The sequence below is a fragment of the Lutra lutra genome, chromosome 1, assembly GCF_902655055.1.
Source record: "Lutra lutra chromosome 1, mLutLut1.2, whole genome shotgun sequence".
NCBI classification, from domain to species: domain Eukaryota; kingdom Metazoa; phylum Chordata; class Mammalia; order Carnivora; family Mustelidae; genus Lutra; species Lutra lutra.
In genome coordinates, this window is record NC_062278.1 from 31,218,026 (window position 1) to 31,236,330 (window position 18,305).

Sequence of the window (18,305 nt, forward strand, 5' to 3'; positions counted from 1 at the left end):
AACATCTAACTCTTGGTTTTGGCTCAGATTGTGATCTCTGGGTGCTGAGATGGAGCCCCAAGTTAGGCTCGATGCTCAGTGGGGAATCTGTTTGAGTTTCTCTCTCACTCTCCCTCTGCTTCTCCTGCTTGTGGTCTTTCTGTCTCTAAGACAAATAAATCTTAAAAAAAAAGAAGAAGAAGAAAGAAGACTCCATGAACAACCTTCAAATGGAGATCAGTTTTTATTTTTAAAGGAAGAATCATTTATAATTTTCTTGATACACATATTTAAAGTGCGTTTATAGATTCACAACTTACAATTTGGAAGACATGAAGAACTTTTTCTAAGTAAAGATATTTTGGCTTTTATGCAGTCTGTGAAGACAGTGAATATGTGATGGCGTCAAGCCTCTCTCAACCAGAGCAAGGTCACCACAACTCACTCCTTCCTCCGTAACTTCCTTGCTTTTCATCCAGTCCTCTATACAGGCAGTAAGAGGCCTAGGTCTGGATCAAAAGGTTGTCATCTTCCACACCTTCATATCTCTTATATGAAGCTCATAGTAGGGCTTCAGTTAACCTTCCATGAAAAGAAGAGACTTCTCAACATTCAAGTCTTCTGAATTTTTATTCTATCTTAGAAAAGAGCTAATTAATCAAATTATATATTTTGATCTCTAAGGTCAGGCCTGTCATCATCTATAGATATTCTGTTGACATTTATGTTCCAAACTGCCATTCTTCTATAAACTTTCATTTGTGTATCTGAGTGACTCTTGGGAAAAACCAGGTTTCCGTACCCTCTTTACAACTCTGTTGAATCCAGTTGGGACAGATCATATACTTTGAAAACACACATAGTTGATTTTATTTTTATTCATACATTGTTAAATATAAGTATTAATAAATAATTACTACATTAACAGGGTTGTAAAATCAAAAAGTATAATGCAGATATAATGAGGTCTTCCCCTCCCATCTTTTACTTCCCAGTTTTATTTTTTCTGCAAAGACCTTTGTTATTATTAGTTTCTTAGGTATTCTTCCAGGGATCACTTTATGTGCATGCAAGCACATTCCAGAATGTTTCTTTTCTTCTTGTAATTAATTAAAGCATATGCTGTATATTCCAAACCCAACTCTGAAATTGTCTCCTCTAAAATGCCTTCTTTGTTGAATGCAATGTTGCTCTCCTTTGGGCTTTAATGTATTTTTAATGTACCTCTCAATGTAGTTACTGCATGCTTTTTTTTTTTTCTTTCTTTCAGGTTGTAGATTTTGAGATATATAGAAGTCTCTTTAGCTCCCTGAACTCAAGATCTCAACTTGAGGTATCTTGTCCTCCTAAATGTGTTGCATAGCACCTTGCAACAACCAAATATGCAGTACACACTTATCAGATTAAAAAGAACTGAGGGGAGCCTAGTTGGCTTAGTTATTGGAGCATGTGGCTCTTGATCTCAGGATTGTGAGTTCAAGCCCCATGTTGGGTGTAGAAATTACTTAAAAATTTAAAAAAAGAAGAAGAAGAAGAAGAAGAAGTGACTGATTTGGAAAACTCTTCTGTTAAACAAAATCTCTGAAGCAGCTCAGAGATTGTATAAGACCATCCAGTTAGTATAATAGCAGAACTGAGATTCAAACCCAGGCCTCTGACTAAATCCATTATTTTAACCACAATGCCATATTGCCTCCTTGCCAAATATGGTAGTTTCAGAAGCATAAATTAAATGCCAGTTCCAGGACCTACAAAAGTAAGTGGGCAAATGGTGGAGAAGAAGTAGGGTATTCAGAATAGTTATAAATTTAACAGTTTATTGACAGCATCAAGAAAATGTTTCCAATTTTACCACTTATAGACAGTTTGGGGAAAAGTGGGGTAAAGCAGTTGATATTTGGTGTATGAAAATGACCAAAATTTGAGATTATAATAATTTAATTGTATTGTAATAAACTGGTATCACAAATAGCCTTGATTAAAACAAAATGATGAAGGTTTGATAGACTCTTTGATAACTTTTTTCTTTTTAAAGATTTTATTTATTTATATGACAGAGAGAGACACAGTAGGAGAAGGAAAACAAGTTGCGGGAGTGGGGGAGGGGGAGGCAGTCTTCTCACTGAGAAGGGAGCCCAATGCTCCTGGGACCCTGGGATCATGACCCGAGCTGAAGGCAGACAATTAAAGACTGAGCCACCCAGGTGCCCTCAACTCTTTGATAACCCTTACTTTTCAAGTTTTGGTAACCTCTCAGGTAGAGAAACTAAAACAATCACATGCAAGGAGGTAGTTGTTTCTGGGTAGAGAGTTTGCACCTCTCCAAGCAGGAAGTGGCTCTGTTTTTTCTTTGTCTTAATTTGGAAATGAAAATGTACTGAGTGCCTGTCCTCACAATAACAGCGGAATCCAGAGAATAAAAATATAGCCAGAGACTCAGAAAAGAATTTGATTTATTCCCTTATTGCTGAGCATGGCCAAGGTTGGCCTGTGGCTGACCAAGGTGGACTCCAGGGTATGGCAGAGGAAGAGAGGGATTTTTTTTTTTTTTAAACCTCCATGCTTATGATGGCATCTTTCCAGTTTATTATAAGATACGAACTTTTGATTAAAGTATATGTGAATGTATAAATATTTAAATACTTTTCAGGAAAACACACAATAAATTTTCATCATGAGAACTCAGTATTACTTACACCTGAAAAGATATTCATTATTGGTTCTTTGGTATCAGTTTGTCTTCAGAGAGTATATGGCAATGGGTGGAGTGGGGGTGGGTTGTGGACCCAGCATCGGGGATAAAAGAGATTGTACTTTTCATAGGTAAACAAAAATTGTTTTGCACATTGTCTTCCAGTTGTTGTCAGTGGTGTTCTATGAGTTTCCTGAAATAATTTAAATGTGGTCTTTAGCACATTTGCATTCATAAAAAGTGTTGGATATGCTCTTTGCTTCCTCTTGTCCTGCTCAGCTGTCAAAACATGGTGATGCTTTTGAAGATTTATGGTAGATGGGTAATGAGATTACTGAATGTTAACTGCAGCATTCAGAATTCATTTGGTGGCAAAAGAAAAGAAGGTTACTGGGTCTTTGGGATAGAAGAGAGAGATGATAGAGCTTTTTTTAATCAGTCAATTTGAAAATAAATATGCCATATTCTGGATTAGGAAACATTTCAAGCATAGTGTCATGTAGTAATCAAATAGAACATTTCCAGAAGAATATAGGATGTCACATTACATCCATTTCAGCAAAATTCATGACAGCTTAGAATAATGAGCATATTTTGTGGTGTGGACATATGCAAATCTTAAGATATTGGATGGGAAAGAATGAGAAGTCCACAGGCTTGTGGGACATGATTTTTGAAAAATGTTCCCACTGTTGCATTGAAAATTTGAATAAGTCTCATGCTGTTAGTCTTTGGTCTATGTTCCTGTTATGTAGAAAAAGGAAAATAAACAGTGTGTTTTCAAAGAGGTCATTTTTACGTTTGTGGATTATGGTGGGGCTCACCAGTACCTTCTAAATTGGACCACTAGCGGTTATAGTTATGAAATGTATCGTCAAAATAGGCAACATGATGAAAAATGAATTAAGCAACATTAAGTTGAAAGTCCATAGATGCATTACATTATATTCCCCTTATTCAGAGACTTCATTGAGTTTCAGTAGAGGGGAAAAAAAGGTAAAGCAACAGTAGTTTCAGAGTAACTGGCATTCTTGACAAGGAAGGTTGACCTTGACCTTCTTCTCCTTCCAACCCTCATTTCATCAGCAGGGGTGAGATTACTTTGAGACCCTGCCAATAGGTAATAAATAACACATAAATTCCAGGACACCCTTGCACCGGAGGGTGCCCTAATGTGTAATAATCCTTAGACTATTGAGTTTATAACTCATGACATCTGGCAGTTACTTGGCATTGTAATTCATGTTGATCATGCACATCAGAATACACCATGGGAGAGAAATATTGGAGCAATAACCCGTTGATACTAGGACAGGGTAGAATGAAAGGAAGATGCTGTCGAGATTGAGTACCTCTGTGAACCATGCAGTGTTAGAATGCTGTAAAAGCTAATGCCTTCAGATAAGGACTAACAAGGCAGGAGGAGGGCAGTAATGTATTGGGATCCAGAATAAGGCAGCACATTAATATTTACTTGATAGCATTCTTTATTCCTTTATTCAAACTGACAGATGTAGCTATAAAGCATCTGATGCATCCTGAAATTAGAATTTAAATATGTACTTACATTTATTTTAAATTTAAATGTGTACTTACGTAAATATGTTGCATTTATTTTTTTGCATATCTATATATATGATGTTCAGTCCTCTCAAACTTTTATTTTCCTTGTTCTAATAGTAAGCGTTCAATGAGAAGGAAGAGAAAGGGAGGGATGTGGAAGAAAAATGGGAAGTAAGGGGGAAAACACCGGTTGTAACAAGACTTTCCGATGCCTAGGAGCCTAACTGCTTTGGCTAAAGACTTGAGGCTCCTGGGACATGAACCAGATTGAAAAGCTAGAAGCAGACAGATGGCTATTTGTAATCATCCTGTAAATACAAATCCTGTAAAGATGTCATGATTATTTGTTTGTTTGTCTATACTCAAACCCAGATTTAGAGAACATAGGAGGCACTATTATAAGCTTGAAAAATCTGGTATTTCCCCCTTGTTACCATCTTTTCTCTTTTTTAAGTTTTATTTATATAAGTAATCTCTACACCCAGTGTGGGGCTTGAACTCACTACCCTGAGATCAAGAGTCACACATTCCTCCAACTGAGCCAGCAAAGCCTGTCCCCCTTGTTACCATCCTGAGAAATACTGCTTAATGCTTTTTTTTCTTAGTGCTAGCCTGTGTAGTTCTGTATTTTGAATTCAGTGTGCTGTTTTTTCCATTACCCAGAGTTGTAGGCATCTCCGCAACCAAGACTGGAATTAGACCTAAGTGGGGCAGGTGCTAGAAAGAAGTTATTTGGGTAGCAGAGCAGAATATTTTGAGGTTGTTGAGAGGAGGTGTTTCTTCTGAATAGAAGAAGGCGTTGCCTTGAACATGTTTAGGCTAATACCTGCTGTTCTAGACACCATCCTCCTCCTCACACACTATATTTGGGCACATCTCTAAGAAGCTCTCATTCCTTTGAGCTCTCTGTGATGCTGGAGACACTAATCCCACATGAACAGTTTTGTGGATGATGGCACTTTAAGGAAGAAAAAAGAGGAGCCGATTAAACATTAATTAGCTCCAATCCACAACTTCCTCCTAACCTAATGGATAGAGTATGCAGATCCCTGTCAAATATCAGATGCTGGGCTTTGCCAAAAATAGGACTTCCAAGTGTTGAAGGTATGCCAACTGCCGGCTCCTTAACTCAAACCAAAGGAAATGATTGCCAGAGACAGGCCTCGGAGTCTGCCGTGGTCAGATGTCACCAGTTTGCAGTGCCACATGCGATCCAAGAGTTTATGAATGATCTCAACACTTGGTCCCCCAGGAGAACATATGCATTACAGAGGTTACAGATACAAATTACAGAGAGCACGATGTTTCCATGCAATTTCTAAGAATCCTTCAGCAAGTTCTAAACATTAATGGAAAACATTAAAGAAGACTTGGCACTCGGAGCAGGACTTCAAATTCTATTGCTGGTGAGGGCAGAACAGAGCTTTAAAAAAAAAAGATTCAAGAATAAAGGCTGGGCTAAGAAACCTGGAGTGGGCTGTTCCTCTTGTGAATTGTGTGTTTGTGTGTTTTATTCCCTGCAGAGTACCAGGCTTCCCAAAATGCTATGACTTGAAAATGAACAAGTCACAGGGCATCCTTGTTTATTCAGCATGCTCCAGTTCCTATCACTGGTTTATCTGGATCATTTGCTGAGTGCATTTGCTTGCACCGGGAGTCATAGTGGAGATGGAGGGTGAGAGCGGCTCATTTTGGAATTGTCAGCGTGCTGCAGAGGTGCCAAAGTGCCAGAGTGTCAGCTTGCACAGCAGTGGCAGGATGTCTCCCCACTGAGTTCCTTCTCTCTCGTTCCCCTTCTGTGCAGAAGAAACCACTGATGACTTGTCCCCTAAATATCAGATTTTATCATCTATTTAGCGGGTGGCTAGCCTGTCCATTCTGCCTCTGTTTTGTTTGACTGTATCAAACACAATGAAATAGTTTGTTATGAATGGTGATTCCTCTTTTGATTTATTTGACCTTCCCATCATTGAAACCAGAAAAATGCAGAATTATTACAGCTTGTCAGTGGGGAGCTTTTGGTTGAAAGGGGAAACTCAATTTAAACTGGTCTAAGTATGAAAAAAAAAAAACTTATGTAGATCATGTAACTAGAAAGTCCAGATTTAGCATAGTCTTCAAGATTTATTTGTTCATATAGGTCATCAAGAACCTGGATTTTTTTCAAGTGCATAACCTCAGTTTCATCCTGAGGCTGGAGCTCCCCCTGGGGTCACAGCATGGCTATCAACAGCAGCCATTTAGTGCAGCAGGAAGAGACAGTGTTCTTCCTCAGAAGTAGAAGACCTGAGCTTCAGGGTGGTTGGCATTACACCTGATCGTTCCCCATGGTGTTAGGTGGTGATGATGCTAGTGATGGTAGGGAGAAGGAAACAATATCTACCAGCTGTAGGAATGGCTATTGCATTTTTTCTAAGTCCATTATAATACTGATAGTATAATTTGATCTACCAGTTTTACTGGTTGGCATACATCTGTTGTGTCTTTGATTAATTTCTGACCTTCTTGAACTGCCTGGATTTTATTTTAGAGATAGGTGAGCTTGTAGGTAGGCAAGTCAAGTATGGTATCCCTTAAATCCAACCAACGTAAATGAAATTCTTCATCAATGACATTTAAAATCAAATTAAAACATTGTGGCTTCAAAACAAAACAAAAATGTTGTTTATTTGATATGAGGAAAGGACTACAATACACCTCTTGAAGAGGAGTTTGTCACTTCAGTCAACCAATCAAGAACATATGATGAGGTCTTCTCATGCCCTTCAAATGGGAGCCCATTAGAGGGATACCTAATCCAGTGAGAGCATAGAAGGAAAACTTCTCAGATGACTAAGTCTGAAGCTGACACTGAAGGAACAGTATATGTCCAAAGGAAGAAATGGGAAAAAGTAAGGAAACAGAAGCAAATCTGGGGGAGATCTCCAAGCAGAAAGATGAAAAAATGCTAATGTACATTGATTATTAGGTGTTCCTCTGTATGTTTTCTTTTTTTTTTTTCTCTGTATGTTTTCTACTGAGAGTCCTGAGCCACACAGCTCTGACAGCTTATGGGCACATAGAGAGAAACCCTGCTGACAAAGAAGCCTCCTTATCAGTGTCGCTGAGTTGCTATCGGTTTCAGCTGCTGCTAACAATGTTTTTAATTCTAATTTCCTTTTAGATTACCTTTCTCATGATTGATTTAGTTTGTCTTGGATGGTATTCTTTATCCAATATTGTGTATGACTACTTTCATTGGTAATATTTTTAGTCTCTATTTTTCTAGTGACTACTCTGAAGCATGTGTACCTTGTAATTCAGAAATACATCTTTGGCCTCTTAACAGTCTTGTCTCACTATGACTGCTAATTTAACTTAATAAACTAACATGGGAATGTCTAAGTAATGATTTGCCTTGCCTTTGTTGACAAAATATAAAATAAAAGTGTAAAAAATATAAACTATTTTATGTAATACATAAAGATATAAAATATATAAAATATCTATTTTTAAAATTCTTGAGGACTCTTGATTTGGGACAGAAGGGAGAGGAGTTGGAGGGAAAGAAGATGGTATTATGAGTAGACAAGAATCAGAGATGTAAGCTCTAAAGGCACAATTGAATCTAAAACCCTTATGTAGGGCATGATATTAGTTACCTATTGCTGTGTAACAAACTACAAGACTCAGTGACTTAAAATAACAAACATTTATTCTCTGTCTGTGGATCAGGAACCAGATAAGAGTTAAATCAGTCCTCTGCTGTAGGATCTCTCATAAGGCTGTGGTTAAGAAGTTGGTCAGGGCTGTGGTATCATGCGAAGGCTCAACTGGGAAAGTTTCTGCTCTCAAGCTTACGTGGTTGTTGGCAGGATTTGGGTCCTCCAGCGTTGTTGGACTGAAAGCCTCAGTTCCTTGCTTTCTGTTGCTTGGCAACTGTCTTTAGATGGTTGTCAAATGGGCCTCCTGTATCTTACATGATCAGAGGAATCCCAGAGACAAAGAGACAGAGAGAGTGAAAAAGATGAATGTTACAATCATTTATAAACCAATTTTGAAGGTGATATTCCATCACTTTGCAATAATCTCTTCAGTAAATACAAGTCACAAGGTCCAGCCCACCATACAGGGGAGAATTCACATGAGACTAAAAGCCAGGAGTGGGGGGGGGGGATCATTGAGGGAAAAAGAGAAAAAGCTTATCATGTCATTCTTGTGTTCTATTTCTTAACCATTTTATAGGACAGTGCAAGCACATTGTTGTGTCTAATACATTCCTGGAGAATTGAATTAATTTGTTGCAGATCTTTATGTCATGACTATGAATTATATTTTATCAAACACACAAATAATTCAGAATTTTCTGATCTTACAGAATAACTTTCTAAGTCACAGTGCATGTCAGTGCGAAAAGAATGCAGATCTCTTCTAGGTTAGGAGTAGCTGAGTGAATTCTCATTTGTGGTTTTCAGCTCATATACAGAGAAGAATATCTCAGTTCTAGCCAATGATGTGTTTCCCCCCATGGAGACTTGAACCTTTGTATTCTAAATTTAGCTCCACAAGTAAATGCTAAATCAAAAGTGTATATCTATCATATCTTTTTTTTTTTTTTTTCCTGAAAGCATAACTTACCACTACCCTCTAAACTTTTGTCATTGTAACCAGATTCTTTTCTCAGTTAATTGGGTTTATTTCTTTTCAGTCTACTTAAAAGACCTGTTTGGAGCTTTAGTTATTACACATACTGTTTTGTACTCTTGCTTTGGCTTACTTGTCAAGTCCCAGCAAAAATGTAGCTCTCTCAGTTCTTTCTACAATAGGGGCTCAAAAGAAAAAAAAAATACAGGCTTAATTTGGATTTGCTTTCCTTTTCTACATTTACAAGACCATTTTTCTTCCCTTCACCCAAAATGCATGAATTCTTTACTACAGGGAATACTTTCTTTTCTTTATCACCTGCAATAAAGTATAGGGCAAAATCCAAGGCAGAAATGAAAAATTAGAACAAAAATTGGAGACAAGAGTTATTTATTTATTTATTTATTTAAGATTTTATATATTTAGTTGACAGAGAGAGCTCACAAGTAGGCAGAGAGGCAGGCAGAAAGAGAGGGGGGAAGAAGCTACCTGCTGAGCAGAGAGCCCAAGGCAGTGTTCAATCCCAGGACCCAGAGATCATGACTAGAGCCAAAGACAGAGGCTTAACCCATTGAGCCACTTAGGCGCCCTATTATTTGTTTTATCTTGCTTATATTAAGGAATGGATCTACAAACCTTGGACACATGTAAGCCAACATCAGAACATACCTATCCCTTTTTTGCAGTTTGAAAAGAGTAAAAATGGCTTTACTTTTCGCTAAGAGTAAGTTTGCGGTCTTCTGTGCTAGGACCTGATGAAAAGGATGTGTTCCCTTGGACTGTTTTCTTTGAGAGAAAGAAGAAACCCATTTTAATACCCCCAAAGACTTAGGGTAAAAGAAATGCTATCACTAAGCAAAAAAATGAATTAACTGAATGCTGTACAAACCCCAAAGAGCATTTTCCCAGTTGAAGAGGGTACAGTACCAATTATACTATTATCTCACCCTACTCTCTGGGTGAATAGTCTGAAAGCCTAAAATTACAGTTGATGTTAGATTTCTTGGCTTCATTTGCAAATTGGAGTCATTTTCTTTTTTGTGAATGCCATAAACACATGTTATATTGTTTAAGAGAGTAGCAGTCCTTAGTTTGTTATGATATTTTTCTCCTTTTTGTCCTCCGTGTCAAAGGACCTTTATTATTTTTTTTTCTTAATTTGTCTTGTTGCAAATTGATGTAACACTCTGTTTCTGAATGATTTGCAACGGCCTAAAGTACCATTTGAGCAGAGGCTTTTTGGCATGTCATCTGTTAGGAGGCTAGTTCTAGAGAAGGTCCTTCAACTGGCCAGATGTGTCAGATTGAGGGACTGCCAAAACACCATTTGTTGCCAGTTCCGGATATGGTTGGGGTGCTCACCACTCTGTTACCATATTTTTGCATGTCTTAACATTGCATAAATAGGCAGCTGTTCTGTATTTAGAATATAAATGAGTCACCAGCATGCTTTCCCAGGAGGATTTACCTGCAAAAGGGAACCACAGGGTTAACCCCTTCCCATCCCCCTGCCTGAATATCACATTTAAATGCACACTTCTCTGAGCCCATTCAGAAGCAAATCCTTATGCATATAAATCACACCTCTCTTGCCAGTGAGACAACAGAACCAAAAAATGTGCAGTTCACCGTGCTAAAATGGAACACATTTCCTTAGCAGCAAAAGCAGTAAATTAATCAGCTTATAAACTGGGAGTGAGCAATTTGTGCTGAATTCTTTCTTACTGTTCCTTCAATAGGAGAAGAGGTTCTCTAATCTTGTAAAGGCCATGACTTCATTAAGATGGAAACCCCTGTTAAAGGATGTGTTCCAAGAGACAAGAGAAGAAAAGCCCTAAAAGTCCTCGGTTGTCTCTCTGGATCTATTTTCAGGCCAGGGAATTTTTATTTATTTGGAGAATTAGATTAACCTAGAGACTTTGCCCAACAAAGGAGCAGAGTGTGGAAGTAGGTCTCATTATAGGACACTAAAGGCAGTTGGTGTGTGACCCAATCCAGCTTGACCAATTTATGGATAGACATAGATATAAGACACTATATGTGCCTGTGTGTGTGTGTGTGTGTGTGTGTGTGTGTGTGTGTGCGCATATGTGTGTTTTCCCTTCAATACGCTTAGGAAATAAAGTTGTCAGTGTTGGAATACAAAGGAATGGGAAAGTCAAGGTGGTTAGAAAAAGCAGAGGCAGTTGAGGTATATGGTATAGGTCCCATCTCAACTACTTTTTTGAAGGTTTCCCCTAACATAGTTTATTTGCTAAAGAAATCCAGCTTTTTGCAATCTGATAGGGCCAAGTCATTTCTCCAGGCTTTTCATCTTGCCAGCCAAAGAAAAGCACACACAGATAGATAGGTGACATTTGGAGAGCCAGGCATGCCAGATTTTCGGAGGTTACAATGGAGGTCCAACCTGCTGTTCTCCTAATGAAAGGAGGGGAAATTCAGAGTCGCCAAACTGCTATAAGGGATATCTCTGCTCTGAATGTCACGCTGCCCAGATGTCGCTTGGCAGGTGGAGATGCACAGAGAATGAAAATGTAGCCCTGTGTATGTGGGTGCTAGTGCGTTGCAGGGTGAACAATGAATCCATCTTCTGAAGTGTAAAGAAAACAGTGTGGATCTTGTCTCTATTCATGTCACTAAAAAGGGCATTCTCAAAAAGTGTTCACCCTATTTCCTCTCCCAGACTGACACACATACATGCTCACAGACCACGCACGCATGACTTGTTTTGGGGTTTTAAGTATAACTTGACGATTTAGTGTCTTTATAGATATGTATGTACATATGCTTTTTCTTTACAGGAAATCGGGTCTTGCTGCATAAACAATTTTGTATCTTGAGTATTAAATCTCAAAACTGTATCATGAGTCTTTCTTATTTTCCTTAGACTTTTCTTATATTTTAAATCAGATTTTGTAGAAAAGATGCATGATCCTACGGTCAGCCATTTCCCTGTTGAACATTTAGGCTGGCTCTAGAATGTTTTAAGAGGGGCACAGCTATGTTTCTTAGGAAATATTTAATTATGATTAGAACAAAGTAAACCCGAAGTATGAAGTTACCTTTTGCGAGAGAAAGCTACAGTTACTGATTGTAACTGTTGATGTACTTATCAACAATGATGTACTCATTGAATTTTCTTTCACTACCATTGTTTTTCTTTAGTGTTACGAGATGACTTCCGGCAAAATCCCACAGATGTTGTAGTAGCAGCTGGAGAGCCTGCCATCTTGGAGTGCCAACCTCCCAGGGGACACCCAGAACCCACCATCTACTGGAAGAAAGACAAAGTTCGAATTGATGACAAGGAAGAAAGAATAAGTGTGAGTTAAATTAAAATTAACGCCTACAGAGATTGACTATCAAGTATTCAAATGGATATATTTTATTGCTAATAAAATTGTAGACCTGCACTGAATGCTAATTACCACTTACACTGCGTTGAAAGGACTGAAAAAGAATAACCGAGAACTGAAACTTTAGGATGAGGCTTCAAAGAGACACAAATTATAGAAATCAAGTGTAGATGATATATTAATAATTGTACCAATCTGAATATGAAAAGATATGAATATGTAAATATATATGAATGTGGAAATGCATGTATATATATCTTTGCAGTACAAAGATGACAAAGCTCTTCACATCTCAAATGCATCTTTTGATCGTGTAGTATCATGTGAGTGATAAAGAGTAATGGTGGCCCTAACTAGAACATTTCTTTTGGCACTATTTTCAAAATTATAAGAGAAAGCAATGTGAGGTAATGGGTACTTCAAGCACCTTTTCCGGTTTTCAGATTTAATATTTATAACTAAAATTTTATACTTGAATTCATTTAAAAGTTTAAGAGGTATAAAGTAAAATCCAAATAAACATGGCTTTTTTGGTTCTGCCATTTAGCTCTTGTAGAACAATAGTCTGCTTTCAAGGAAAATTGATGATTACGTTCATCACTTGATTAATATCAAAATGAGACCCTCAGAACATTGTAAAGAGATAGCAAAGGGGAATGGCATATTATTTTATATTTTTAGATGACCCACTCAACCTTTGTTTGTGATGCTTATGGGAACCAGTTCACTGAAATAGTAGATAACGCTTCAACGTTTGGATGCTAGTCTTAATATAATTTTTATATTTAGTGTAATTATTGAGAATAAATGTATTTTACTTAAAATAGTGTCTTCTTTAACTGAACGAATGTTCCATTTTTATAAAAAGTCCGTGTAGACTGGTATCTATAATCTTTAAAAGTATCTTATAAATGAAGTTTTTTTTTTTTAATATTTGCATCGTGGTTATATCATAACATAGAACCAGATAGGTGATGTAAGAGATCACAACATATATTCATGTGATTCTGGCTTGAACTCTTGACACCATGAGGATCCACATTGCCAGGGAGAATTTGGTTCTCAGTGGTCTGTGCTTGGATACCAAGCATGAAAATATGCTCCTGGTGATAGAGTAAAATCACCATTGAAGGGGTTCTAGTTCATGTTTGCATCATTTAATTTTCGCTTTATAAGAAACCACCACAAAATACAGCAACTTATAATAACCATTTTATTTAGACTATGATTCTGTGGATAAGATGACAATTCTTTATTCTGGGCCAGCTTGGCTGATCTTAGCTTGGTTTTCTCATGCTTCTGTGGCCTGGTTAAAAGACGTGCTGGCAGCTGGATGATCTAGGGTAACCTTACATGTCTGGCCATTGACTTATATTCCTCTGGGCATCTTGGTTCTTCTCATGGCCTCTAATTTTCCAGCAGGCCAGATCAGACTGGTTCCCATCATGGTCTCAGGATTCCAGCTATAGCAAGGAAAGACAAGTCTCAATTTGAGAACACTTTTCGTCTACTGAAACATTGCTTTAGTTTCATTGGTCAATTCAAGTCATATTGCCAAACTCAGCTTCAGGGGGAGGAAAAATGGCCTCCATGGCCATTTTTATAATGCAAAATTTATTATACTCCACTGAACATAATTAAGAATAAGTTGACAGTCTTTTCTTCCCATGTAAAAATAATATTGAAAGTCCCTTTCTGTGACATTACAAGTATCAGAGCATGAAATATATCCATTGAAAACATACCTACATGGGTTTTGTTTGCCTGTGAGATAAAAGTTAACAGAGGAAACCAGCATGTTCTTCTCTCCTCTTGAAGAACATTCAGTCATTGTGATGTTAAGATTGTCAAATTGCATAAATACAAAGGAAAAAAATTGGAAAAGAAGCCATGAGATGATACACATACTGAAAATCTAATTCTGCTTCAATATCCTCTTTAAGAAATAGACATTTTAACATATGACATTGGTTTATTTGGTCAATAAATGCTTCTTATTTAGGAAACAATTAGGAAGCACCTATTAGAAGTCAATGATTTATACCAACTCATACTCTCATCATTTAAAAATATATATATTTATTTTTATCCAACCTGCCCTCCTCTTCAGAAATTATCTCATACATACCGTCAAGGTAAGACATAGATAATTAATGCGAACAATTGAAATTTAAGCTCCATGAAGGCAGAGGTTTATTATTATTTGGTTTACCCATGAATCTCAAGCATTTAGAACACTGCCCAGCCCATAGAGGTAGTCAATAAATGGCTTGTTGAATCCCTTGGTGTCTGTTGGATTTCATTATATTACCAAAAGCGGTTATGTAGTGCTTCTTTCTGATAACAAATATCAAAAGCCATTCATTCCACCTACTTCAGAGTAAAGACCAACCATTAGGATTTGGTAGAAGCATTCACAAAAAATAGGACCAGACCCAGACAAAAAAGAAAAAGAAGGCCCAAAAGCATTTTCTAGAAAGGGAATATAAAGGCTTATCTTGAGGGAGAAATAAAGAGAAGAAAAAAATGCACGCAGGTTCCAAAGTAGGGAGACAGTTTTGTGTCTTAGACACTGAGCTATTTCCTTTAGGAAAAAAATATTCTGCTTAAATATTCAAAATTATTTGTTAGTCACCTTCTCTTTGCTATTTATTTTACTTTCCATTTTCTTTCTCTCTTTTCCTTTCTTTTTTTTCTTTTCTTTTTTTCCCCTCCCTCTTTTCTCTTTTTTCTTTTCTTTATTTCTTTCTTTTTTTTAATTTTAACAGATCCGTGGTGGAAAACTGATGATCTCCAATACCCGGAAAAGCGATGCAGGGATGTATACCTGTGTTGGCACCAATATGGTGGGAGAAAGAGACAGTGATCCAGCAGAGCTGACTGTCTTTGGTAAAATTCTCTTTCAATTCTAAATTGCTATTTATATATACTTTTCCTTTGATGTTTATTATATTCGTTGATACTAAACACCAGGTTGTATAGGGACAGGTACTTACGACATATGGTGTGTAATGAAGGACTAGATTTGCCTTGTTTTCTTGGTCTGTCTTTCCTCAGATGAAATCTTTCATCTGAAGAAAAATAGAACTTTTGAAACAATAAATCATTTACTTTATTCATATACATTTATAGCATTTGCCTTTCATCTGAATGCAAAAACTTGATCTTTCTCAAATTCTGTTTGAGATATTATATCTGTCTAAAATTTATTCACTGTGATGTACTTATCAAGTATCTTTTATGTGCAAGACAGAAGGTACTTTTTTTTGGTTTTCTTTTTTATTAGTGCAGTGCAAACATATTTCACTTGCTTTCTACTTTAAAATTTTTCAAATTGAAATATTTACAGTGTAGCTTTGATTTAAAAAACTAGCTAGCTGCATATGCACACACATACATAAATGCATACATGTAATCAAAATTAGAAAAAACAAACAAACAAATGAACTGTATTGCTGATGCAGGCGGGCTGGGTCCAAGAACCCAGGGGAAGATCCCACAGGACCAGCCAAGAGGGTCCTTGGCTTCACTCAGGACAGAAATCCAACGTGAGCCAGAGAAAGTGAAAATAGAGTTTATTGTATAGTTTGAGTGACAGACAGAAGAGCAGACGAAGTGTCTGGGAGACTCGGAAAGAAGAATGAGTTCTGCTGTTGCTGATGGCTAGGGGTTAATATTAGAAAAGAGTATTGGGTAGGGGTGCCTGGGTGGCTCAGTGGGTTAAGCCTCTGCCTTCGGCTGAGGTCATGATCCCAGGGTCCTGGGATCGAGCCCCACAACAGGCTCTCTGCTCAGCAGGGAGCCTGCCCCTCGACCCCCCTCTCTCTGCCTGCCTCTCTTCCTACTTGTGATCTCTGTTAAATGAATAAATAAAATCTTAAAAAGAAAGAAAGAAAGAAAGAAAGAAAGAAAGAAAGAAAGAAAGAAAGAAGAAAGAAAGAAAGAAAGAAAGAAAGAAAGAAAGAAAGAAAGAAAGAGAGAAAGAAAAGAGTCTGGGGTATGTGTTCCTCCAGGAGTCCAGGGTAGGGTCAATCACGGGCAAGTACTGGGTGAACAATAGGTGTTACTCCATAAATTACGGAGGGTAGGGGTATTGATGCCAGCATCAGCCATGCTTAGTTTGAAGCTAACGTCTTGGGACATTTTAGGATCAGGTTTTCTTAGGTGTTAACAGGTGTTTGGGATCCAAGACAAAAACTCAGAGAATGATTGACTTTCTTGCTACCCCCTTGAAGTGGGAACAGAGCTTCTTTTGCAACATAAGGAATATGAGTAAATGGGGCCTCCCAGAAAAACAGCAGAGATGGAAACGTTGTAAAATGGAGTCCTTTCAGCTTCCCTAGTTCATGGCAATTATATTCATGTTTCTTTAGATTTAAGAACTCTACTGGGACTCTATTGGAGTAACATGATTAATGAACTAAAACTCGATTACATGTGGAGGTGCTTCAGTGGCAACTTGTTGAACGTCAGACTCTTGGTATCAGCTCTAGTCTTGATGGGAGGAGTTGAAGCCCCGCTTTGTACTCCAGACTGGGCGTGGTACCTCCTTCAGAAAAACAAACAAACAACCCCCACCCCCACATATCTTGATTAGATCTATATCAGAGAAATTGTGGAGAAAGCACTAGGAAGGAGAGAACAGAGGATTACAAAAATAGAGTAAACAAAGAAGGAAAATACTATAGGGCAGCTGTGGAAAACTGAAAGAGAAATGAAGTGACAGAAAATTAGGAAAATCTTAACATTTTCTAACGATACTAGAAGATGAAACATTCCTTTAGAAGTCATTGAATTCCCATTTAAGTCTATGTATAAATACACACAAACACACATACATATATACATATACACACACATACATATGTGTATCTATCTCTATCTTAAAAGATTTAACTATTGTTGATATGTGATTTCTTAAAAAAGACTTATTTATTTATTTATTTACTTACTTACTTTTGAGACAGAGAGCATGAGAATGTGAGCAGGGAGATGGGCAGAGGAAGAGAGAATCTCCAACAGACCAGCAGACTCCCTGCTGAGTGTGGAGCCCAACACGGGGCTCAATTTCATGGCCCTGAGATCATGAACTGAGCAGAAACCAAGAGTCAGATGCCCAACCAACTGAGCCACCCAGGCACCCCATATTTTGTGATTTTTTTTTTTAACACAACAAATAAGTGTGATTTTTAAATAATTTTTTTTGTGCCGGCAAAATAATCTTCTGGTTCTATGAATTATGGTAAGATTTTATTGCTGGTCCTGACTCCAGAGCATGTTTGAGGGTAGCTGCAGAACCCTGCATGCTTTCTGAAAGAAATTTCTTTTGTAGTTTGAGATGTGCCATCCCGTGGTGTAACGGGAGTGCCACAACGCCAAAGAGTCATATTATGATTTCCATCACATTTAGAGTGTTAAGATGTGCTTTGTGAATATGGACTCGAGTGCAATCCTCTCTTTCCAATCACTCTAAGTACCGGGTAATCTCTGGTAATATTCCTTATGGATACTAAGCAGCTTGAAGTCCCAAATGACAGAACCCAGAGAAATCCCATAGTTCATTAAAGGAATTGAGTAGTAAAAATAAAATTCTTCAAAGTATGCACGTACATTTCTGTCCTGCAGAGCTCAGACAAGTATCAGTTTGCCCTTAAATTTCATGCAGTCAGCCTTCAGAGTCTCAAAATGTGTTTCGCTCCATAATGAATAAAATACAGTTTTGCCTGGTAAGATATGAAATTAGTGGTCTCTGAACATTAGCATTGAAAACCCACAAGTGCAGCTGTTCTATTTAAAGAAACACTCATTACTATTTTTCTGTAACTGCCCACAAGCTTTGGAATAGAAAAATGTTGCATTATAACAGTACATACTGCCTTCAGAAGGAAATTGAAAGAGTTTAATGTCATTACCCAAGCAATCAGCCTTACCAGAACGTGACTGTGTTATGAAATATTCACCCTATGTTCCCTAATGATGGGACAAGAACTACAGGAGATTCTTAAATATGGTGGGACTTACAGTGGAACTTCTAAATTATTTTGAAAATAACTCGAAACCAAAAAGATTGAATTTGTCTAGTGGCCGTACCT

The 18,305-nt window shown here is 37.5% G+C and overlaps 1 protein-coding gene across 1 annotated transcript in view; it reads left to right on the top strand.

Moving 5' to 3' along the window:
* Nucleotides 1-18,305, top strand: part of ROBO2 (roundabout guidance receptor 2) — a 1,319,482-nt gene that overhangs the window by 1,121,251 nt on the left and 179,926 nt on the right. Inside the window, 2 exon segments of the mRNA XM_047722052.1 lie at nucleotides 12,023-12,180; nucleotides 14,982-15,102. Of these exon segments, the coding sequence (XP_047578008.1) occupies nucleotides 12,023-12,180; nucleotides 14,982-15,102 (279 nt within the window).